The sequence below is a fragment of the Mobula birostris genome, chromosome 8 (assembly GCF_030028105.1).
Source record: "Mobula birostris isolate sMobBir1 chromosome 8, sMobBir1.hap1, whole genome shotgun sequence".
NCBI lineage: Eukaryota > Metazoa > Chordata > Chondrichthyes > Myliobatiformes > Myliobatidae > Mobula > Mobula birostris.
Window position 1 is genome coordinate 64664739 of NC_092377.1, and position 26660 is coordinate 64691398.

General features: G+C 43.3%; 1 protein-coding gene across 11 annotated transcripts in view; it reads right to left on the bottom strand.

Annotated features, from left to right (window-relative positions):
- The window catches only part of rps6ka2 (ribosomal protein S6 kinase, polypeptide 2), a 324857-nt gene that overhangs the window by 121222 nt on the left and 176975 nt on the right, over positions 1–26660 (bottom strand). Inside the window, exon 1 of one of the 11 annotated variants that reach the window (XM_072265330.1) lies at positions 17748–17996. The exons of the other annotated variants lie outside the window; for them this stretch is intronic. Within the exon in view, the coding sequence (XP_072121431.1) occupies positions 17748–17846 (99 nt within the window). The 5' untranslated portion in view covers positions 17847–17996. Of the gene's footprint in view, positions 1–17747; positions 17997–26660 lie in introns of those variants that run through there. 11 annotated transcript variants of the gene reach the window in all.

Consider the following 26660-nt stretch of genomic DNA (forward strand, 5'->3'; position numbering starts at 1 on the left):
ATCCATTTCCCTCCATAGATACCAGAAACATCAAATGCATTACCAGGCACTGTTTGCTCTGCAGTAAACTACTTGCCAGATTTCAGTCTGGATTCTGCCAGAATCACTAAACTCTAAACTTCACTACAGTCTCAGCCTACACAAGGCCTGTGCCAAAGAGATTGCTTTTGAATGAGCACAGTTTCAGGAACAATAACAGTCAGTGGATCTCCACTGGCTATGGCATTTACTACAAAGAAAGATATTCATGTTTATTCAAGCCCATTCAGTCCTAGATGTCATTCGGCCAATGTCACAGAACCAACTATGTTAAATTACTCTAAGTAAAAGGCCTGGAATGGTGACATTAACTGACTATGGGTTGAAGGCAGGAAAGTGGGGTTGAAAGGAATAATAAATCAACTATGAAATGGTGGAGCAGATTCGATGGGCCAAATGGCCAAATTCAGCTCCTATGTGTTATGGTCTTACTATATTATAACCAGTGTCATCTGTATCTCCTGAGATAATGAAACAGACAATGGCTACACACTTTGCAGTAGTACTGCTTGGGCTGAAAAGCTGTCTGTGTTCATGTAGCTTCTTCCCCACCAATGATGCCTTTCGATTAACGGTTATTAGGACATAGACCAAGTAAGCTTCAATTAAATAGAACATACAGTACAAATGCAAGGTTTTTCAGGCCAAACTTCCCCCTATCCATCCTTCTCTAACTCCACAGCGCAATTGTTTCTCTCCTGCGCTGCCTCTGCCTTCACAGATCTGACATTTGTTAATCAACATGGCTATTCATGCCCAGTAACTCAATTAATGTGAATCCTTTCTTCGGTTCAGAAGGAATGATAGAATCTAAAATACATGGACATCCAGCATTCACTCTGACAATCTTCACTGTAAAGGAGATATCGGTAAACACTGTTAAATTTCCATTCATAGAAATAGGTGATTTAAAATAGAAAGTGACAAAACATGAAACTTCCATATCTGATACTAGAGAACAAGGGGACAAAATGAAAGAGGAATTTAAAACAATGACTATCACTAGATGAAAAGAACTAGGCAGCTAATGTCCCCCACACATTCTGGTTTTTATATTCTTTGTATTTATATTGATCTTATATTGTATTTATATTGATGTTTTGTATTCTGTGTTTTTGTATGTTTTTTGCCATTTGTGCGATTTGTTCTTTTTATTGTACATTAGGTGTTCAGTGTTTTTAAAAGGGTTCCATCGTGCTCCTTTGTTTCACGGCTGTCCGTGGGAAGACAAATCTCAGGGTTATGTATCACATACATAACTTTGATAATAAACGTACTTTGAACTTTGGTCTGTGTCCCAGGAATTCAAAGGAATGAGTGTAGAAATAGTTAATACATTAGTTGTAATCTTTCAAAATACTACAGATTCTAGATAGATTCCCATGAATTGGAAAACCACAGATGTTGCAGCTCTTTTCAAGAAAGGAGACAACCAAAAGCTACAGACCATATCGTCTAACATCGGTTATTGGGATAATACTAGAACCTTGGAAATAATAGCAGGACATTCAATAGTACTAGAATTAAGTAAGACAGACCCAGAACAAATTGGTACTGGATGGTAGTTGGAGACACAGCAAATTATTACAGCATGTCAGTCAGAAAAAGAGCAAACTGGAAGTTAAAGTGATTTGGAAACAAAGGAAACTGGTGTTGTGTTTGAGTGGGAAACCAAGAAAACTCGTATTAATTGCTAGCAAAGGAAAGAGAATCAGAAACAGATTGGACTCGTGCTGGATGGCAGTTGGTGAAGCAGTGGATGGAAGTCACTGATATGAATCAGAAAATAGATGCGAGTCAGGGACAAAATGTCCTGGCAGGGAATATGTGTAGAGAACATTGTGAGTCAGGGAAAGAGCAATCTGGTACTGGATCTGAGTCAGAAAGCGAGCAAATGGGTCATGGAAATGAATTGGGAACAGGTACCAGTTATGATTTGGGCACAAAGCAGCCCAGTATTGGATGGAAGTTGTAAACAGAGTGAACTAATATCAGATGTGAATGAGTTACAAAGCAAACTGTGTCAGAGAGGAGTCAGTGTAGTAGAATGAACCGGAAATGCATGCGAGTTGATACAAAGCAAACTGGTACTGTGCGTGAGTCCGAATAAGAACAGGCTCATAATCAGAGTGTACTTCTGACAGAGTGAGCAGCTACTAGGTGTGTGTCAGGGAAAAGTGAACGATATTCTGTGAGTGAATCAGCACAGAGTGAGCTGATACTGAGTGTGAGTCAGGGAAGAGAGTGCTGGTACTGTGGTCAGAGTCAAATGGTACTGGTGGTGAATAAGGGCAGAATGAACAGGTACTGTCTATGAGTCAGAATACGGACAAACACATGATGAAAGTGCACACAGAAAGAGTGAGCTGTTGCTGAAGATAAGATGGGGAATGAGCAATCCAGAACTTGATTGGAGCAGGGAACATGGAGCATGAGTCACAGAAGAGTGAACAGCTTCTGGATGTAAGTCAGCTTGAAGCTGATACTTGATGCAAAGCAAAATGATGAGCACTCTAGTGATGAAATTCATTTAGGGACAGAGCAACAAGTACTGGGTGGCAGTGAGAACCACACAGAATGGTACTGGAAATGAATGGAAACAGAATAGACTGCAAAGTTCTAACATTCTGGGACTGGAAAGTGTGTTGGAACAGGACAGGATGGGACCGGGGGTGAGTTGGAATTCTGGGACTGGAAAGTGTGTTAGAACAGGACGGAATGGGACCGGGAGTGAGTTGGAATTCTGGGACTGGAAAGTGTGTTGGAACAGGATGGAATGGGACCGGGAGTGAGTTGGAATTCTGGGACTGGAAAGTGTGTTGGAACAGGACAGGATGGGACCGGGGGTGAGTTGGAATTCTAGGACTGGAAAGTGTGTTGGAACAGGATGGAATGGGACCGGGAGTGAGTTGGAATTCTGGGACTGGAAAGTGTGTTGGAACAGGATGGAATGGGACCGGGAGTGAGTTGGAACGGAACAGACAGGTATTGGAAGTGAGCTGAAACAGAATGGATGAGTGCAAATCAAAGACGGGTCAGACAGGTTCTGAATGCAAGTTGGGTCTGAGCAACAGTGGAGACTGCAGCAAAGCAAAGGTTAAAGTGTGTGCTAACCAAACAGAGCACAGACACCTGGTACAGCCTTTCTTTGTGTGGAAGCTCACTAAGGTAAGAGTCAAGGTGATAAACTGACAGAGACAGTGTGCAGGTGTAGTGCAGTCATCCAGGGTGAATCAGAAACAGAACAAGAATAACCTGAATGTGAATATAACTTGTTGATACATATTTGTTATGAAGTGAGTTTTGGACTTGCTGGTGACATGAGTTAGCAACAGAGTAAACTTCACTGATAACGTGAGTCAGGACAGCGCAAAACTGCGCTGAAACTGAATCGGGGCAGTTCAAGTATATTCTAGATGTCAATCATGTGCAGTGCAAAAACATAATTTATGTATATCAGGGAGGGTGTAAATATGTGTTAGGTGTGAATTAGGAGAGTGTAATTACGAGAGTCAAGATTGTTTAATGTCAGTTCCAGTACACAAGTGTAAAGGAGAACATAATAATTGTTACTCCAGATCCCAGGTAGCACAAAAAAACACTAAGATCAAGAACACAATAATAAGAAGAACACAATAAATATAAACAGATAATATAGACAGATTGTACTATATGTCCATAAACTGACATCAGGCACAGGAGTAGCTGACAGAAAATGATAAAGTAGTGGCGGTGGAGGTGTGAAAGGGTGGGTTAGTGGGTGGAGGTGTTGATCAGCCTTACTGCTTAGGAAAAGTAACTGTTTATGTAGCCTTCTCCCTGATGACAGTGGGACAAACAGTCCACGAGCAGGAAGGGTGGGATCTTTCATGATGTTACTGACCTTTTTCTGTAAATATGTCCTTGATGGTGGGTAGGCTGGTGCTGATGTGTTGGGCAGTTCTTACTACCCATTGTAGAGCCTTCATGTTTGCTTCAGTGCAGTTTCCATACCGAGCAGTGGTGCCGCATTTTCGGATGCTCCCAACTGTGCATCTGTAGAATGATGTGAGTGTAGATGTGCACAGTGAAATATCTACCTGATGTGAATTAGGGTGTGTGTAAATATGTGTTGGGTGTGAATGAGAGAGTGGGTAAATATGTAACATGTGAATTGGGGAGAGTGTAGATATGTACTACATATGCACCAGAGGCAGTACAAATATGTTCTGCTTGTGAATTAGGGAGGGTGCAAATATGAACTGAATGCGAGTTGGAGATAGTGCAAAAACATACTAGAGGTGAATCGATGACCACAAATCTATAAGGATGTGTGTACAGGACACAGTAAACAGGTGGATGAGAATTTATGAAATGGTATTTCCACAGTGTGTATAAGTGCAAAAGACTGCTAAGTACGTATATCCATTAATTCACTCATGCTCTTATTTAACTCCATTATAAATTAAGGGGGCATTTAATCTTTAAGAAATTAAAATCAATATGTAAAATGCAGACTACAAACTTACCAGTATTTTTCCAAAGATAAAAATAAGTACATAATTTCTGGTGTCACATTACGGAGAACAAACAAATAAATTTTGCCTATTTAAAAGTCAAGGATAAAAACAATAATAGGGATGTCTCCTTCTGGAGTTACTCCATTAAGAGCCATTGGACTGGCGACCAGTTAAGTGACATTCAAAATAATGAGAGAGAAGAAAGAAGATCAGCATGGTTTAATAATGGTACAACCACGGATTCAGCTGTGCGGCAGATTCAGCAATTGCGCTTGTGAATATGCATGTGCCAGCTAATTATAATTTCATTGTGATAATATTTAACTCCATTCGCTCCATTGTAGTTTTTGTTGAGACTTGAACCCCGGACAGGACACAGAAACACTTCGCTTCCTGCATTCCGCCTTGCCTGAGAAATTGGACCCTTGAGTCAATTGAGACTGAAGACTAGCGATATTCCTTTAATTCTTAGTTATTCTTTTCAGTCGCAGTGTAGGCTTCATTTCCATTTGTGTGATTTAATCAATGGCCCTGTTTGGCCTAGCGTTTATTGTTTTCTTTCCCTTTAATACTGTTTGCATTAAAGTCTGTGATCTATTGACTTGCTTCAGTGTCTCTCACTCCACCATGTCCAAACCACGGTGGCAAATAAAGAATACAGCAACAACACCGAGTTGCAAAGCAGAAATGTGGAAAGGTCTTTCACAAAATAACATATGTTTGACACAAGGAAGGAGTGAAGTAGGGAAAAAGAATTGGAAGGATAAGTATTCCAGAAGGAATTTTTTTTTAAATCTTAAGATATTGAAGCATGGGATATGAAGAATAGTTTGGAGTACAATACAGACTGCATAAGACTCTGGGAATAGGAAAAACTTAAGGAAACAATCAAATAATACCAGATCCAAATAAAGCTCGTGGAAAAAAATAATAAACTTAGAGCATATTCCATTGCCTGTATAATACTACAAAAGACAATGAGCAAGTGTGTGCGGTAGAATAACAGGCTTGAGAAATATTACAGTCCGGTTAATGCTGAATGTAGTTAGAAGTATTCAAAGTCACATGACAACTTTGTAAGTTGGTTTAGCAAGTAGGCATTGTTTTGCTGCTCCTCAAAATAATAGGATCAGTAGGTAATCAGTATGTGATAAGATCACAGTTGAGCAATATGAACCCTTGAATTCCCTATGCATTCAAACAATGAGGTTGATTGTTGACCTCAGTTTCGCATTCCCATCTATTCCCTGTGCGCTGTGGATTGGTTAAGGAGTCAAACACCTGTCAATCTCATCCATAAATGTATTGAGAGATTGAGCACTCAGAACCCTCAGTGTAAGGAATTCCACAGATTCACAACAACTAATTATTAAACTCTAATGAGACAATGTCACTGGTTCTAGACACTAGTTGCATTTATTCTCTCAAACCTCCTCATAATGATATGTGCTTAAACAGAACAGAGAATCCAGCCCTTTGCCCCACTACGTTTTGTCAATCTAACCCTTCCTCCCACATAGCCCTACATTTTTTTTCATCCATGTGCCTATCTAATAATCTCTTAAATCAAGTCAAGTCAAGTCAAGTCAAGTCACTTTTTATTGTCATTTCGACCATAACTGCTGGTACAGTACACAATAAAAATGAGACAGCGTTCTTCAGGACCATGGTGCTACATGAACAATACAAAAACCACACTGAACTACGTAAAAAAAAAAACACAAAACTACACTAGACTACAAAGACTTACCCAGGACTGCATAAAGTGCACAAAACAGTGCAGGCATTACAATAAATAATAAACAAGACAATATGCACAGTAGAGGGCAGTAGGTTGGTGACAGTCCAGGCTCTGGGTGTTGAGGAGTCTGATGACTTGGGGGAAGAAGCTGTTACATAGTCTGGTTGAGAGAGCCCGAATACTTTGGTGCCTTTTGCCAGATGGCAGGAGGGAGAAAAGTTTGTATGAGGGGTGCATGGTGTCCTTCATAGTGCTGTTTGCTTTACGGATGCAGCGTGTGGTGTAAATGACTCTAATGCTGGGAAGAGAGACCCTGATCATCTTCTCAGCTGACCTCACTATCCGCTGCAGGATCTTGCAATCCAAGTTGGTGCAATTTCTGAACCGGGCAGTGATGCAGCTGCTCAGGATGCTCTCAATACAACCTCTGTAGAACGTGGTGCAGATGGGGGGTGGGAGATGGACTTTTCTCAACCTTCGCAGAAAGTAGAGATGCTGCTGGGCTTTCTTTGCTATGAAGCTGGTGTTGAGGGACCAGGTGAGATTCTCCACCAGGTGAACACCAAGAAATTTGGGGCTCTTAACGATCTCTACGGAGGAGTCGATGTTCAGCGGAGAGTGGTCATTCTGTGTCCTCCTGAAGTCAACAACCATCTCTTTTGTTTTGTTCACATTCAGAGACAGGTTGTTGGTTTGAGAGAATAAATGCAACTAGTGTCTAGAACAACCTGTCCCTAATCTGTCTGCCCCTACTACCAACCTGGCAGTGTGCTCCATGCACCTACCACTGACTTAACCTTATACCTTCCTCCAATCACCTTAAAGTTATGCCCTCCCATATTAGCTATTGTTGCCCTGGAGAAAGGGTGTTGGCTGTCCACCCTATCAATGCCTGTTATCATGTTATACAATTCTACTCAGTCACCATCCTCCACTGCTCCAAAGAGAAAAGCCCTAGATCCCTCAATTTTTCCTCATAACACACATTTTCCCATCCAGGCAGTATCCTGGTAAATCTCCTCTGCACCTCCTCCAAAGTTTCCACATCCTTCCTACGGCTAGAACTAAACACAATACTCCAAGTGAAGTCTAACCAGAGATTTATAAAGCTGCAACATTACCTCACGGCTCTTGAACTCAATCCCCCAACTGATGAAGGCCACCACATCTTCTTAACCACCCTATCAACTGATGTGAACCTCTGTTTGACCACACTGATAAGAATCTTGCCATTAGCCTTGTACTCTGTCTTCAAGTTTAACCTTCTGTAGTTTCATCTCACACTTTTCCAGATTGAATTCCATCTACCGCTTCTCAGCCCAGCTCTGCATTCTTTCAATGTTCCATGGTAACATACACCAACCTTCTACACTATCCACAACACCACCAGCCTTCGTGAGATCTGCAAACTTACAAACCCACTGGGTGTATTTAATATTTCTGTAGTATTTGAGTAATATTGTAAGTATATGTTTGATTAAGCACTCTGCTGTTTACATAATGCACTGCGCGTTATATATAAAAATACATGAATGGCATTGGTAATCATGCCGCCACAAGATATGTACCTTGCTTAAAGTAAAAAAAGAAGTTATTCCTGCATTCCTGGCTCTTTCATTTTCCTTTCAATTACTTTTTATGTTTTCGAGTTACAAAACAGAACAGTGGTTACAAGGAGGTTTTAAAAGAATCCGAGATGACTACCTACCTGTTGAATTGCAGCAAGATGGTCAAGTTAAAAAAAGCCAGTGAGATGATTGAGTTAAAAACAGAAGCAGCATAGTACGTTTCTCTTTGGAAGGGGGAGAGAGAAACAGTTAAGTTAAAAGGAAGGCAGAAAACAGATGAATTCATGGGTTGATAACAGTGAGTATCAGGTGATAGTAATTATAAACTTTAAAAATTGCAGAAATGCCTGGCTACATCAGAAAGATTGAATTGTTCAATTGCACAACAAATAACTGGTTCTTATATACTGAGCTAATTGAGCAATATTTGAAACAAATGAAATAACCAATCAGAAGTGAGTGCCAGTTTTACTGCGTGCATTGGGTTTAATGGCATACAGTTTACTTAGAGATTTAACTGCTCCAACCAAATCAGCTGAGATAAGCTTTACTAATATTGTGAAACTAATGCAGGAACATTTAGCACTGAAACCATTGTTGATTGCATAATCCTAACTCTAATGAATAAGTGGAGTCAAAGGAAGGTGAGTCCATTTTAGCATACGTGTCTGAATTGAAGTTGTCTGAGCATCGTCAGTTCAGCGATGGGCTTAATGATGCACTGAGAGATTGTTTAGATTGTGGAATCTAACAAGAAAGCAGACAAAAATAGCTCCTGACTGAAACACTTCTTACATTTTAAAGAACAGTTGAAATAGCTGTATCAATGGAAACAGCAAACAGAGACGTAACTGAGTTGCAGTTAAATGGATGCCCCACTATCCTGAGGCTGTGCCCTCTTATCCTAGACTCCCCCGCCATGGAAAACATCTGTTCCACATCTGCTCTGTCCAGGCCTTTCAACATTCAAAAGTTTTAATGAGATCCCACTCATCCTTCTACATTCCAGTGAGTACAAGTCCAGAGCCATCCAACATTCCTCATGTAATAATCCTTTCATTCCTGGAATCATCCTTGTCAACCTCCCTTGAATCCTCTCCAAAGCCAGCACATCTTTTTTTAGGTAAGGAACCCAAAATTGTTCACAATACTCAAGGTGAGGCCTCACTAGTGCCTTATAAAGCCTTAGCATCACATCCCTGCTTTTATATTCTAGAACTTGAATGAATGCTAACATTGCATTTGCCTTCCTCACTCTCAACTCAACCTGCAAGTTAACCTTTAGGATGTCATGCGCAAGGTCTCCCAAGTCTCTTTGCATCTCAGGTTTTTGGATTTTCTCCCCGTTTAGAAAATAGTCTGCACATGTATTTCTTCTACCAAAGTGCATGACCATACATTTTCCAGCTTTGTATTTCATTTGCCAGTTTCTTGACCATTCTCTTAATCTGTCTAAGTCCTTCTGCAGCCTTCCTGTTTCCTCAGCACTACCTGTCTCTCTACCAATCTTTGTATCATCTACAAACTTGGCAACTAAGCCATCTGCTTAATCATCTAAATCATTGATATACCACATATCATTGCAAACATTTCTAGAGGGAAACACTTCAGCAAAATGGACTTAGCAGAGGCCTACATACAGATGGAGATGGAAGGAGAGTCCATAGTGTTCCTCGCCATAAATACTCACAAAAGTCTTTATCACTATAATAGCTTATTTTTGGAGTAACATCTGTATCTGCACTCCGGCAGAAAGGACCAGGTGCTGCAAGGCTGCCCAGGCACTCAGTGTTACCTAAATGACATCTTTGTTACCTCACCATTCGAGCTGACCGGAAGTGCACTGACAGCGGTAAGCGTAAAGGATTTGGGTGCTTACTGTTCTGGTTAGCAACGGATGGTGCAATCCAGGTCATATTACGATCGAGGAACGTGTTTGTAGACCGGATATTGAATTTTTTGCTGTTGGACTCTGGCCATATTCCACCGAGATACAACACTGGGCATCACAGGAGGTTGCTCCTGCCTCTGACCATCGAACTTTTCAGCTCCTCCCGTGGAGGGTCAGACACCCTGAGCCAATAGGCTGGTCCTGGACTTAATTCCATCTGGCATAGTTTGCATTTTGTTGTTTGATTGTTTGTGGTTTTGTATTGCTATATTTACGCTCTATTCTTGGTTGGTGTGGCTGTAACGAAACCCAATTTCCTTTGGGATCAATAAAGTATATTTATCTATCTATCTATATGGATGCAAGGAGCATCTCCAAAATCTCAAGACAGTGCTGAAAAGATTAGAAGATTATGAGCTCAGAGCACAATGCACCAAGTATGCATTCTTTTAACTAAGCATCACGTACTGTAGTCACACCATTGATGCACAAGATTTACACTAATGTGCTGAGAAAATTCAAACAGTGATGGGTCCCTCAAGGCCAAAGGATGTGAAACAGCTGAGGTCCTTTTTAGGACTTTTCAATTACTATAACAAGTTCCTGCCTAACCTGGCTACTGTGTTACACCTCTTGAAATCATTACTGCAGAGTAGGAAGTAATGGCAATGGACAAAGCAGTGTGAGGTGGCTTTCAAAAAGGTAAAGAAAATAGTGACATCAGACACTATGATCCACATCATCCAGTGAAGCTTGCCTGAGACACCTCACCTTATGGTACAGGTGCAGTCATGTCACGTGTTATGAGCGATGAAAGCGAATGGCCCATAGCCTTTGCATCACATTCACTTCCCACTCTGGAGAAAAGTTACATACAAATTGACAGAGCAGCCCTGAGTCTCATTTGTTTCAATCAATATTTGTATGGGAGAGAGTTTACCCTCGTTTCTGATTATCAACCACTAGTGTCCATTTTCAATCCACAGCAGGGTGTTCCATTAACAGCAGCAGCATCAATGCAGAGATGTGCCTTGTTTCTTGGAGGACACAATTAAAATATTGAAATCAAGAGGACAACTAATCATGGAAATACCAATGGATTGTCCTGTTTATCCTCGAAAAAGGGAATACTGGAAAAATTTACTATTAAGGACACTCCTCTTGACATATAATGGCAGAGATGATCTAAAGGGAAACAGAAAAGACCCCACACTGTTTCAGGTTTATATAGCCACCCAAAATGTCTTGCATGTGCAGCAGAATCTCGTTCCCCCAGTTTCAGCAGAACTGGAGTGAATTTGCCCTTGATAGAGGTTCCTTTATGTGGGGATTGAGAGTTATTGTACCATCCAAGCTGAGAACTTAATTGTTGAAAAAGTTGCATGCTGGTCTTCTCAGTGTGGTTAAAATGAAAGGGTTGGCTTGAAATTTTGTCTGGTGGCCTGGGATAGATCACCAGTTTGAACAGCTTGTCATTCACTGCTCACACTTTTAACATGTCCGGAAGATGCCAAGAGCAGCACTTCTCCATCCCAGGGAATATCCTGCATTTCTCTGTGAGGGGATTCATGTGGATTTTGCCAGATCATTCATGGGCACATATTTCTTTTGTAGTAGTAGATGCAGCTACAAAGTGGCCAGAAGTGTTCCCAGTAGCCTCCAATACATCTCGCACACTGTTGATGTGTTGAAAAGCCTCATCTCAAGGACTGTTGTTCCAGAACACTGAGTCAGTAACAATGGACCACAGTTTGTTACGCCCTGCAAGCAATGTCACTACACTACAATGAATCAGAAGCTCGCCAATTTCCTCTTTACATATCGTGATGCAGCACACTCCACAACCAGCAAATCACCAGCTATGCCATTACTGGGTCATCCCTTGCATTCACACTTAGATCTCCTCAAGCCCAGTCTGAGTAAGAATATGCAGGAGTATGTAAGCAGCTGTGGTAAATTGAAGGCTCCTCAAACAAGGAGGTTCAATGTTTCACTCCTGGTTAAGCAGTCCTGGCGAGGAACTACAGAGGTAATCAAAAGTAGGTACTTGGAAAGATTAAGTACAGAACTGAACCGCTCTCCCACACAGTGGAGATTTCATCTGATATCATCTGAAGATAACACATTGATTAATTGAGGAGACCAGAGTCAATTGTTAAGAAGAAAGGTGTCCATAGCTGTCAAAACCACTTCCTGCAGACCCAGTGTCAACTCCTACAATCACCACGTAGGAGGTCCCAGAACCTGAGATTGTTTCACAGCCACAAGTCTCACCTGCCAAGTGGAGTGATCCCCTTTGTCAGGAAAGATGTTATTTATCCCACAGAAGTAAGAAAGCCTCCATAGCAATTAAATCTTTAGGTCTGAATGGGACAATTTAAAACTTACTATGCTGTGGATGTCTGTGTAGTCTTTGTAATATATAGTATACTGTGCAAGGTATATAGTTGAGATGTATTCTATATTGAGTTGAAGTTAAGCAGGGAGGAATGTTGTGTATTTAATATTTCAGTAGTATTTAAGTCATATTGTAAACATATTGATTGATTATTCATTGTTTGTTGTTTGCATAATGCATTGAGAGTTCTATGTAAAAATACGTAAATGGCATACATCATTCCCTGCTCTCTTGTTTTCCTTTCAATTAGTTTTTATGTTTTGGAGATATTAAACATAACACCCACCCTTCCACTTCCTCTTCCAAGTCATTTATAAAAATCCCGAAGAGCAGGGTTCCCAGAACAGATTCCTTCAGAACACCTCTAGTCCAGGCAAAATATGCTCTATCTACTACCACTCTCTGCCCTGTGTGGACAAGCCAGTTCCAAATCCACACAGCCACCTTTCTTTGAATCCCATGCCCTCTGATTTTCTGAATGACCTTATCATAGGGAAACTTGTTGAACTATTTACTGAAATCCATATACACTACATCCATCGCTCTACCTTCATCAATTTGTTTTGTCACTTTCTCAAAAAAGTAATTGGACTCATGAGCTACAACTGGCCCTTCACAAAGTCATGCTAACTATCCGTAATCAGACTATGGTTCGCCAAGTGTTCATAAATCCTGTCTCTAAGAATGATCTCCAACACTTTTCCCCACCACTGATGACATAAAACTCCCTGGTCTGCATTCCCCAGGATTATCCCTATTAACTTTCTTGAACAAGATGAGAACATTTGCCATCCTCCTATGTACTACTCCTGTGGCCAATGAGGATACAAAGTGCAACAAACTGTTCCCTCACTTCCAGTAGTAACCTGGGGTATATTCTGTCTGGTCCAGGAGATTTATCTATCCTACTCTTTTTCAGTTCCTGTTTAAAGATAGCACAAAAAATATTTCACATTTTGAGGGTAGGACAGTAACTTTCAATCAAATATCCAGGAGAAATAACATGCAACTAATGAACAGGTTGATAATGATCACCTCAGCTTTAACTAGTGCTACTAATAGAAAGACTGAGTGTGAAGGGATTTAGGTTAGATTACTGACTGGTCAAATTCTTAATCTCAGCCTTGTTCTGTAAAGAATGCTTCTTGGAGGGTAGGGACTGCTTTGCAAGGGAGAAAAAAAATCAGAAGGCAAATTTTACCTTGCCTCCCACCAGGTAATTGACAAATAATGTTCATGCAATTGCATGGGATCAGTTCACACTTCCTCTCCTCTTTAAGCATAAGAATGCTTATTTTAGAATGGCAAATTTACACAGGCAGGAACTTACAAGAAAGGAAAAGCTGTCTGCCTTTTTTTTGTAAAGAGGCACACCACTAAAGACAAATACAAACATTATTTCTAATGGGGAAAATGCAAAACATCCTAAATTTGATTTTTTTTTAGGTTTCACATAATGCTTAATCAAACAATTTAAGCTAAGTTTCTAAAAACCTTACATTTTCTTTTAACAATTCCATTCATGTCCTATTCAACCTTTCCTTTTTCAGTTTTATTCCATATACCTCTAAGCATCGATTGCAATTACACATGGAAAACTGAAGGTTGTATGCATTAATAAGTGATCAATACAGCTTCAACAGCGAGCAATTGATTGCTTTTGGTGCATCAGTCAATTGATGACTTCACCCTGAACATCCAGCTGTCACCATTTTCCCTCTGACTACATGAATCCATCTCCAAATCTCACATAATGAGATAAAGCATAACTGGCAATGTTCCCATTTAATCAGAAATGGTAAATATCATAAATGAAATGAAATGACTACAAAAAGCAGCCAGAAGGTCTTCAACTCTGTAGATGAAAAAAGCACTTGCCTCACGAGACTTTGTTATCTTCTCTCATTAATCTACCGTTCTGAGAAAGAACAGGAATTTTGGGGGCTTCTGCTAACATGAAACTCTGCAAACTGTCACCCAGTCACTATGAAAATGCTAGGGAAAGGCTCTTTCCCACTTCATTCCAAGGCTAACATACAGATGTGCCAAGTCAAAGAAATTGAATAGCCCACCCCAAGATCCTACAAAATATCAAGACAACATTAAAAAGGGTGGGGAGCCATTATCATTAATTCACATAACCTTTTCCTTTCCTTATAGCAAGGAACTGAGCAACAAAACCATGAGTAAATACCTATAGTCAAATTTTGGAAAGTAACTTGTAAAAGATATTTTAATGAAACAATATAGGCCATAATCTAAGATAATTAGCTTTATTTGTTACATGTACATTGAAATATCATTAAGCCAGCCAGTGGTGTAGTGGCATCTGCACCAGACTTCGAAGTGAGTGATCCCGGATTCAACTCCTAGTTGCATGTTTTCCATCTGTGCTGGGATGAGCATTGTGCTAGCAACTGAGCCTCATAAAAAGCAGACAAACTGCAAAAGGAGTGGCAAGGTTGCCATGATTGCGAGGAAAGGAGCAACACTGAAATATCAAAACTAGGTGTAATTTGCCATTTGCCTCTTGCCTCAATGACCAACATTGTCCAAGGACGTGCTAGGGGCAGCCTGCAAGCCTCACATTGATTCTGGCATCAACACGCTGTCCCATGTCCATGACTTACGAAGGAAACCAGAACACCCAGAGGAAACCAACAAAGTCACAGGGAGAACTAATAAACTCCTTAGAGACAGCAACAGGAATAGAACCCTGGTCACTGGTGTTGTAAAGGGTTACACCAATTGCTGCCATACTGCATTTCCCTGGTTTGGATTTTTGTAGTCATACAAACACCTTAACCAATATGATTTATCCTTCAAAGCACCAGGATGATTTCACTGCATTTGGCATGTACTTCAGTACCTCTTACAGTGATTACAAACTGTTTTGAATGTTTGAACTCCAAAGGTTCTCAAATATTTTGTAATTTATTGTCCATTTTCATTGCTTGCTCACAGTATAATTCTGCTTCCATCCACCAAATCCACTTACTTTTCAGTTTCTCACTTTCAAAAACAGCCATAAACAACCTGTAGCACTTGGCTAATCCATGGACAGAGAAAAACAATGATAGGAAACTTAACCAGTGCAGAAGACTCCTGTGGTTAGTCACAGTAACCTGCAGATATATTATTGTAGTGCAATACCCCAAGCAGCTGCACAACTGTAGTGCCACACAGTACTTTTATGCTGATGAAAGAGGTGATGGCTACAAAAAAGTGAGAATTGCATGATGAATTGCAGGTCTGAAATGGAGCTTAAGAATAAACAGTGAATTGTAAAAGCAGAATTGTTTTCTCTGAGAGAAACCCCATTAGTTCCATCCACCCACCCCTTTCCTAATAGATCTTATAATTACTCCCCATCACCTATCCAATTCCCTTTTTAATGGCCTCGATGTTTCTACCACACTTTTAAACAGTTTGCTATAGATTTTAACCAATGACTGCACAGAAAAAGTTTTTAATATCTCTCCCAAGTTCCTTCTGTATCTTTATCTGTATCTTTTCACTTTAAATCTATGCCCCTAGTCCTTGAAACATCTGCAAATGGAGACAGCTCCAATTTGCTCTATCTAATTCCATTATAATCTCACACACAAGGGATTCTGAAGATGCCAATAATCTGGAGCAACACAAACAAAATGCTGGAGGAAATCAGCAGGGCAGGCCTCATCTAAAGAGGGAACTTAACATTTGATGTTTCAGGCTGAGGCACTTCATCAGGACTGGAATGGGAGAGGGCAGAAGCCAGAAGAAAGGGTCAGGGGAGAGGTAGAGCAGGAGTTGGCAGGGTGAGAGGGGAAAGGTAGGTGAGTGAAAAACTAGGAGGTGGCAGATGGAAGAGGCAAAGGGCTGAAGAAGAAGAAGAAATCTGATAGGAGAGGACTGCAGACCATTCTTTCTTCTTCAGCCCTCTGCCACTTTCACCAAAGTCATGTCACTGCCTCGGTTCCCCTTCCCCAAGCCACCTAATTTTCTCCTCTCACCTGGACTCACCTATTACCTCCAGCTTGTGCTCCTCTCCATCCCCTACCCTGTTATTCGGACTTCTGCCCTCTTCCTTTCCAGACCCAATGAAGGGACTCAGCCCAAATTGTCAACTCTTTATTTCCCTCCATAGATGCTGCCTGACCTGCTGAGTTTCTCCAGCATTTTATGTATGTTGCTCATGATCTTGTACATCTCCTATTAACTCTGCTCTCTCCTAGGAGGATAATTTCTTTATTTTCAGGCTCCACATTCAACTGTATTCTGCAATGCTAGCTGAACCCAGATATTGCTCCAGTATGGGCACTGTAGTAGGGCAGGTGGAGGGTGGAGTGACTGAGGGGCGGGGGCTATCGGGAGAGATAGAGAATCAGTGAGAGATAACATGATTAAAGCAAAGTTAAATCATAGACAATGGCCAATGAAAATGGAAAATGCTTTGAGTTGTTCCTTGCTGACAACCACTCAGACACAAAGAATGGGAGGACGCTGGCACCGATGGGGTTAAATTCCAAAATCACTAAGTGCTTTCGGGAGAGAAGAAAAATTGAAGGGAATTTTTAAAAAAAAAAAATCGGTCTTTGATGCAGCACATGAAACCTATACCGGTGACCTGCTTTTGCATTATTTTGATTTGCGTGCTTGTCAGATATCATATTTCACGCCATTGCCGGCAAATTCTTAAGAGGGGTGAAGATATTTCCTGTCTCCACACAAAGGTTTTTGTTTAGATTTTAAGCATGAGCGAGCGGTTGTCATGCAGAGGAAGAGATAACACGAGAAGGGACGGCTGCGGGGGATTTGATTTCAAATCTACAAAAGGACTCAAAGGGGATGAATTGGCCTGACGTGGATGGCTCGTCTTTGTTACAGTTTCGGTCAGAATAATCCCAATCTGGTCACCGTACATCCAACTCTGCAATCTCTGTCCATCTGCCTCACGACACTGACTACTCCAAACTAAACGGAATCATTTATGCGTTCGCTCCTCAACCACAATTGTACAACAGCCTTTTCCAACCAACTCTGCCGTTTAAATCACCGGGCTAGCTAAACAGTGAGACTGAAAGTAATATTAAAAAAAAATCTTGGCAAAGCCCAGTTTTATGTTACTATTATTTGAAACGGCCTTTCAAGCTCTAATAATTAGCTTTAAAAATAAAACACTTACCCATAACCATAAGACCCTAATTAGGGGGTGACATTGTGATTTTTTTGCGTTTAACCCGTTTATCAACAACTCACTCAGCAATTCACTTTCACCATCCCGAAGAATGAGTATAATACGATGGTAGATGCCTTTGAGAAACTATGCACAATGAAGGGTTGTACCTGGTCTATTATCTGCGCAATTCTAACTTATTTGTTCAATAGTTTTGAGAATCCAGCCCATATTTGATGTAACGTTTTAATGAATCATATACATCTATTTTGTATCTTCCTTTCCCAGTCCCTCGCGATCGCAACTTTCATTTACGCTAGTCACCTCTCTCCGCATTGTCTTTGTTCATTCAAACAACCCAACACAACTTTATTACTGTCAGAACTCACTGATACAAATAGCATCATAGCACAAGCCGTTTCCACTATAATAGAGAGAGCCCTGGACACAAACCTCGTATTTGCTTAAGCTTGAACTCTTGCATCGCGATTTCTTGCGCAGGTACACGGAGAAGAAGCGCCGCACTGTGAATTTTTTCACGTTCATGTCCATTGCCCGCTCCCCAGTCACAAGTGGACAGAGCTCAGCAAGCCCCCGGCGTGGACCGTCCACACAGAATATCCTTCAGTCCTAAACAGAGAGAACCTGCCTTCAACGCGCACCAATCCGTCCTTGAGAGGGGAAAGATGCTTCAACCGCGGTGGATGCAGACGGCAGAGCATCACATCTCTCGAGTGCTGTACAGCAATGCTGAGCGGAACTGTTGTCTTCAGCACCAGGCTTGTTCTGCCACAGCTCAACTCAATCGCTTCGCTTGCCACTCCTTCCCTTGCCTGTATTCCCGCGGCGGCCGATCAGTCCCCAAGGAAACGCCTGAAGGACAGCAGACACCAGCTGGTTGACACACTAAGCCCGACAGCTTGGTTATGTGCTATAGCTGCTCCTCTCTCCGCATTCCTTAACTTCTGGGATATGAAGAAAAACGTCCCTCCCCATCCCGGGTTGCACCAGAACCTCGCCCAGCCTCGGCAATGGTCAAGTTGGCACTGCTTGACGACAGAAAGGCTAGCGGAAAGTGAGAGCGTGTCATCATCTGTACAGCGCTGACTGGAAACAAATGCAAGGGCTGCAAACGGCCCTCACGTTACTGCTGCATGTTGGTGAGAGTTACACCCTTGCTGGCATCAAATCAGTTTCACTTTGTAACTGCGAATCGAACAATCTCCAGTATACAACAATAGATTGTTTCAGCCCATACAAAACAGATGCAGCATTCAATTATACATCAAAAGAGTCAGGTAATTGGGACCCAGCCAAGCTCCGAACAAAATGCTCTATGCTGTGACAAAAACCAGAAGAATGAAATGCTGACGTTAAAGTTTCTTTTTCCACTGTTTGTCATCGCGTGATAATTTTGAGGTACAGAATTATCACTCTGCCACTTTCAATGCCAATTGTCTTGTTATTGGACTTAGAGTTTTCTGAGGAAGTTACCAGGGTAGTTGATGAAGGCAAGGCAGTGGATGTTGTCTACATGGACTTCAGCAAGGCCTTTGACAAAGTCCCACATGGAAGGTTCGTTAAGAAGGTTCATTCACTTGGCATTCAAGATGAGGTGATAAAATGGATTAGACATTGGCTTTGTGGTTGAAGCCAAAGGGCAGTAGTAGATGGATGCCTCTTTGACTGGAGATTTGCGACGATTGGAGTGCCACAGGGATCAGTGCTGGGTCTGTTATTTGTCATCTATATCAATGATCTGCATGATAATGTGGTTAACTGGATCAGCAAATATGCAGATGACACCAAGATTGGGGGTGTAGTGGACAGCAAGGAAGACTATCAGAGTGGTAGCGAGATCTGGACCAACTGGAAAAATGGGCCGAAAAATGGCATGTGGAACTTAATGCATACAAGTGTGAGGTGTTGCACTTTGGGAGGACCAGCCAGGGAGGGTCTTGCACAGTGAACAGTAGGGCACTGAGGAATGCGGTGGAACAAAGGGATCTGGGAATACACGTCCAAAACTAATTGAAAGTGGCATCACAGGCAGATAAGGTCATAAAGAAAGCTTTTGCTACATTGGTCTTCATAAATCAAAGTATTGAGTACAGGATGGGATGTTATGTTGAAGTCGTATAAGATGTTGGTGAGGCCTAATTTGGAGTATTGTGTGCAGTTTTGGTCACCTACCTACAAGAAAATTGTAAATAAAGTTGAAAGACTACAGAAAAAATTTACAAGGATTTTGCCGGGACTGGAGGACCTGAGTTATGCAGAAAGATTAAATAGGTTCGGACATTATTCCTTGGAATGTCAAAGACTGAGGAGAAAGTTGGTGGGGGTATTCAAAATGATGAAGGGTATAGATAGGGTAAATGCAAACCAGCATTTTCCGGTGAATTTGGGTGAGACTACAACTAGAGGACATAGTTTAAGGGTGAAAGTTGAAAAGTTTAAAGGGAACATGAAGGGAAACTTCTTCACTCAGAGGGCCGTGAGAGTGTGGAACAAGCTGCCAAGGCAAGTGGTGCACGTGAGCTCGATTTCAATGTTTAAGAGAAGTTTGGATAGGTACATGGGTGGTTGGGGTATGGAGGGCTATGGTCCTGGTGCAGGTCAGTGGGAGTAGGCAGATTAAATGGTTTGGCAAGGACTAAATGGGCCAAATGGCCTGCTTCTGTGCTGAACTTTTCTATGACTAAGTGGATTAGTTAGGGAGTGAACATGAATTTTAATTAGCATTTTCTACTTTTTTCAGTTCTGTTTTAAAATCCCAAATGCAGCAGGGTAGCAGGTTTTGGTGCTCCTGTGTTATAGCAGGGCATGGATCTGCTTTCCTGATGCATTCAGTTAACTGCAGCCACCGGGAATGGTTAGTGAGGTAGTGGAGTAAGAGAACAGCTAGCATTAATAAAAAAGACCATCTACTTATTGTTTTGACTTCCTCTACAGAATCTGAGCACATTTTTAACAAGGGAGTCTTCTTTAAGAAGTGAGAGAGGTAAAAGACAGAAAATTATAGGCCAGTTAGTCTTGACTTCAGTGACTGGTAAAATGTTACAGTCCATTAGTTGTTGTGATTGGTGTAACTTAAGAAATAGGGCACTCAGCTTATGTTGAGCAAAATCCCACTAGTAACTAACAAAGATAATTTGTTGTGGTGAAGTTGACTGAGGGAGAATACCTCAGCCCTAAAAAATAATTCCATAGTGTCAGGAATTGTAGCGGAGGCTTGACCCAAAAGTAGAGCAACAGAGACAATATACTGTAGCAGTGAGCAATAACTTTAATAATAAACTGCAAAATAAGCCACGAAGGGACATGAAACAAGAGAGCACAGGTATTAAACACCACAGGCAACTAGGTAACTGAAGACCAGAGCAACTGGTTGAGGCCGACTGGTTTGATGGGTGAACAAGGACTGTGAATGAGAGATGGGTTTAAATAGGCTGCAGACCACCTGTGCAGGCCTGACAGGACACCCCTCCTATGGTCGGCACCCGATGACCCAGGGCAATCCGGATGAGTCCGGTGGAACTCCTCAGTGAGTGATGGATCCAATGAGTATGGCACCCAAGACCTCTCCTCCATGCAATACCTTTTCTAAATGACCAGGTATTGCACACCCCATCAACAATGACGCAAGTCCATCAGCCGGTGAACCATACACACTGGACCACCATCCACCATCTCAGGTTCTGGAGGTGCAGGTTCAGGTGGGTTGAGTGGTCCATGGACGATGGGCTTGAGACAGGGCACATGGAAGATAGATGTGATCCTGAGGGATACTGCCAGCCAGAGACAGTAAGTGACTGGACTGGATTGATGTGATAGGTAATCTTGAAGGGACAATGAACTGAGGTGAGAGCTCGTGGGAGTCGGTGTGCAGAGGCAGATCTCGAATGGACAGTCAGACATGGTCCCTGGGTTGGAGTAGTCTGACTGGGCAGTGCTGGCAGTTGGCTTAGTGGCAGAAGGCATGGTTGGCAGCTAGGATAGCCCTCTGTGCCCTTTCCCAAACACTCCAGCAGTGGGAAATCAGGGCCTTGCCTGACAGTAGCCATGAAGTACTTCAAAGGGTGCCATAGCTGTGGCAGAGGAGGTGTGTAAATTGTGAGAAAGATCAGCTCAGGCCAGGGCAGACAATTCTACCATGTGGAAGGTTTAGAGGCAGTGAAGCATTGCAGAAAGCTCTGCACTTGCTGATTGGCTCTTTCTGGTCTGTGGATGATAGCCAGAGGACAAACTCAACTGAGGTGCAGAGGAGGGAACAGAAGGCTCGCTAGGAGTGGGAGAAGAATTGTCAGCCCTGATCTAGCACAACTCCTGAGGGAAACCATGGAGGCAACCTACATGTTGGAGAACCAGGTACACTATCCCAGTGGCTGACTGAAGTTTGGGAAGGGCAATCAATTGGGTCACCTTGGAGAACCAGTCCACCATTGCCTTGATCACCATGGGCCCCATCGTAAGGTGGCAAACCCATGATGAAATCCATGGTGATGAGGGACCACTAGCATTGAGGGACTGGTAGGGGCCACATAAGCCCACAGGGCACTGATTGGAGGAATTCACAAGATCACAAGACAAAGGAGCAGAAGTAGACCATTCAGCCCATCGAGTATGCTCCGCAGCTCCCCCATGAGCTAAACTATTCACCCATCTAGTTCCAATTTCTGGCTTTTTCCCCATATCCCTAGATACCCTGACTAATTAGATACCTGTCAATCTCCTCCTTAAACACCCTCAATGATCGGGCCTCCACAGCTGTATGTGGCAATGAATTCCACAAATCCACGACCCTCTGGCTAAAAAAATTTCTCCTCATCTCTGTTTTAACTGGGTACCCTCTAATTCTAAGACTATGGCCTCTTGTCCTGGACTTACCCACCAAGGGAAACAACCTTTCCACATCTACTCTGTCCAACCCTTTCAACATTCGAAACGTTTCTATGAGATCCCCTCTCACTCTTCTATACTCTAATGAATACAGTCCAAGAGCCGACAGACGCTCCTCATATGTTAGCTCCTGCATTCCAGGAATCATCCTTGTAAATCTTCTCTGAACTCTCTCCAATATCAGTACATCCTTTCTAAGATAGGGGGCCCAAAACTGCACACAGTATTCCAAATGAGGTCTCACTAATGCCCCATAGAGCCTCATCAACACCTCCTTACTCTTATACACTATTCCTCTTGAAATGAATGCCAAATTCCTCTTGAAATGAATGCCAATTCATTTGCAATTCAACTCATGCCAATTCAATTGGACTGGGCACATTAAGAACAGGTGGCAATGAACTGATACACATGTGCAATCATGCGCCTGGATGGCTGGATATGAATGAGGAGTAGGCCCACTGGAGTGCCTCAGAGCGCAAGGCTGCTGGCATGTACATGCAGTGGTTGGGTGTGTTGGCAGAGTTGGCTCGTGCTGTAGGGCCAGGCAGATCCGGTTCTCAAGGTCCCAGATGATTGGAGCAAGGATCTGCAAAGAAGCAATGATAAGCTGTTCGAACTGCCGCGACAGGGCATCTGCCTTAGTGTTCTTGGAGCCAGGTCAATAGGAGATGGTGAAGTTGAATTGTGGAAAGAAGGGGCCAGAGAGCCTGACCTGGGTTGAGTTGGTGGATCTGTTCTATGCATGTGAGGTTCTGGTTGTCAGTCAGATCAGGAATGGCTCAGTGTTTCCCATTCACCATCATCTCCATTCCATCAAGACCCATTTAACACTGAGTAGCTCACTGTCTCCTATTCCATAACAGTGCTGTGTAGAGTTGAACTTGTGCACTAAGTCCTTGCTGGAAGAGGATGGCCTGGGCGCCCATGTTAGATGCATCCACCTCTACCACAAAAGGTCCGGAGAGATTCAGATTGTGGAGAATGGGACTGGTGGTGAAACATCTCTTGAGCTCCTCTGAAGCATGGTCCTCAGCAGCCAACCAGCTCATCCCTGATGTAGGTGACTTGGTGACAGAGGTGAGAGGAGCAGCAATTTGGCTGTTGTTTCTCACAAAACGATGGTAGAAGTTGCAGAAGCCCAAGAAGTGCTGCAGCTGTTTGTGGGAGTGGGCTTGGGGCCTTACAATAGAGGAGCTCACTTTCTCTGGGTCCATGGTTATGCCCTGGGGCAAAGGGACATAACCCAGGAAGGAAATGACCGGGGTGTGGAACGGACATTCTTCTAACTTGCTTGTTTTTCAAGCAGACGCTGAAGGACTAAAGAGACATAATAGGAAGTCCTTAGAGAAGATGAGGATGTAACCAAGGTAGAATAACACATACCAGTGTAGCATGTCTCAGAGAATCTTGTTAATGAAGGCTTGGAAAATGGCTGAACTGTCAGAAAGTGTGAAGGACATCACCAAATATTCATAGCAGCCAGATGGTGTTATGAAAGCCATCTTCCACTCATCCCCCTGGCAGATGTGGATCAGGTTGTACACGCTCCATGGAACCAGTTTGGTGAGTACCTGGGCCCAGTGTAATGTTTCGAATGCACTGTCCATCAAGGGGAGAGGTAGCAGTTCTTAATGTTAATTTAGTTGAGTCCATAGTAGTCGATGCAGGGACGAAGACCCCCATTTTTATTTTTATAACTCGCCAACCAGTCCTACAGACACAGAAACCCATCCAGATACATTGCTCCCCAAACAGTGGACCTTCCGCCCGTCCACGAGCGCTACATAGGCCAACCTATCTGAGAGCTTCCTAATCCTCCGAGACCTCCATACACCCCTCACCTGAACCCTAAAGGCTCAGACACTACTAGGGATACTTCGGGCCTGCTTGCCAACTCCTCTCTCACTCAGGCCACCATTACAACTCGGAGCCCCCAGTCCCGTGTCCGGAGCCCCACTTCTTTTCCTTCCTGGTCCTGCTGTAACTCAGACTGCCCACAGCTAGTCCTCCCCACTACACCTGACTCAGTGGGAGAAGGGCCAAATGTCTCTTCCAAAATCATGGGGAAGTTAGCGAAAGGCAGCATGTACCACATGTCCAGCACATCATCCTTCGAATCCGGATTCTTCCTCATTCCCTCGATCGGTAGCTGCTGTTTGAGTTTCTTCAAACTGAAACATTTAGCCGGGGCTACCCCTTCAGCCTCCTGCAGTTGAGACATCAGCTTCTTCGGGGACTCCTTCAACTCTCGCCACAGCCTCAGCAGTTCTGACTCACAATTCTTAGTCATCTCAATCTGGGACGCAGTTACCCCACCAGCTTCTTCCACACTAACCTGAAAAGCAGCAGTTAAAGGATGTTCAGCCTCCAGTTTTTTCTTCCTGATGACGTCTTCCAGGTCAACGTTCAGTTTTTTCACTTCATTTAAACTGTCGATAGTCACCTTCAGGTTCCTTTCAAGCATTCGCCTCCCTTTTCCGAGATCTGTCCTCTATTTCTATACCTCCTCGGGAGTGTAGTCAAACTCCCCTCCCTGGGCTCTCGGTTTTCTGTTGGCCTTAGTCAGAACACTTCTTTGATCTTCCCCAACTTGTAAGTCTTCCAATCTTTTCTGGATCAACGTCTTGAGTTTCTGCTGATCCCTTCGAAGGTGGGTCATTGTATCTTCTCGCTGGATTAATTCATCAGTACATGACCGCAGTGTCAGCTCGGAATTCCATTGCTCCTTCTCCACGTTGACGAGTGTGAATTCCAAGTTCGCAATGGTCGTCCCAAAAGTGCGGCACTCAGTCTCCAGCCGGCATTTCTGAGCACTCAGTTCAGCGGTGCAAATCCCCTCTCTTCCCTGTGTCTCACTCAGATTGACGACCTGGGTTTCCATCCCCAGGTCCACCACCGTTTGTTCCAACACCAGGAAGTTCAACTGGTATGTCGGGTCATTTTCCCCACATTGCACCAAACTCCTCCGGCCAAGAACTCCTCCACATTTGACACTTCGCTTCTGTCGCCCAGGCTCATCCACTCGCCTCGCCTCATAGTCCCCCAGGCAAATCCAAGCTCTAGGCGGTCATCCACATATGCCAAAACTCCACACACCTTCACTTCCCCCATGGTCTTCCTCATGCCCCGCGGGAAGGATGCAGGGGCTCCGGATATGCCCTTGGGCATCTTTTCGGATCGGAAGGATCCTTGGGAACTAATAATGGCCGTCTTCGGCTCAACAGCCGCACTCCTCGGGATCTGGCAACATCCACCCCTCAGATGCAGCACATTAAACCACATCGCATAATCCACACACACGCTGCCTACATCTTCCACGGCGCCAGGGTCCAGTTGCCGCGACCTTTCTCTCACTGAGTTGTCTTCAGTGGTCAACTCCCCTCCCTCGTGGTAGTTCGGAGCGTCTACTAAGAGGGTCTCACACTCAGCTACTTTCTCCAGGCCGTACCGCTGCTGGGTCTTGTTTAAATTCGCTACCGGCTCAGGGCTGCTACACATGTCCTCAGAAGCAACTCGACACGCTGGGTGCCCAGACAATGCCCCTATGAACTCCAGGGTCATTAACCATCATTGTCTTCTGGATAATTACTGGCACTGGTACCCAAAATCTCCGGTGCCCTTGCAATTGTCAAGAGTAAATGCTTCAGACACCAGTTGTAAAATGAACTGTACAGCAACTTGACCTGCGCCCCAGGATCGAGGATGGCTTTAGCATCGCTTCCCTCTATCCGTAATGACATCCTGGAGCGTGGTCCCTCTAAGCCTTCAGGAATAGAGTCTTTTCCTTTCGGAAGTTCATTGGTACATTGCTGGGAACGTACTTCCCCAGAGACCCCAAGCCGTTCCCCCACTGGGCCTTCACTAAGTTTCCTGACACCTCTCTGATCAGCTGAACAATTGAAGGAGGGGCTGATCCCCTGAAATGATCCCCCTGGCACTGCAAGCAATTTAGCTGCCCTCCTAGCCAGAGAAGACACACTGAAAACTTTCCCCCCTCTTTCAAATAACTGACAGCTGTCACTACGGTGTAAGTGAACCTGACAGCTCTAACACCGTCACCAGCCCGCCTACTTAAACTTTCAACCAATCCCTGTCGCTCTCCCTCAACCGAGCACTGCCACTCATCTAACAACTGAGAGATCCGCTCCGCCCACGTCTCGCAGGCCTCCGCCCCTCTTGGGGTGGACACTGTACCAAACGCCAGGCAGAGCCTGCCAGAGCTAGAACATTTATTCGCAGACACTACCTCAGAATCAGACCACTCTTTCTTCTCTCTCCCAACAGCATGGACAGCCCCGAGTCACACCCCCAACTCGTCAACGCTAGTCTGAACTCGAACAAAGACCTCACCCACCACGCATGCAGCAATAACCAGCAAATAACCCACAGAGACACACATTACTGATTTATACAGGGCAACCACACAGCATACCACTAGATCCAATCCCAGAAGAGCCCCCA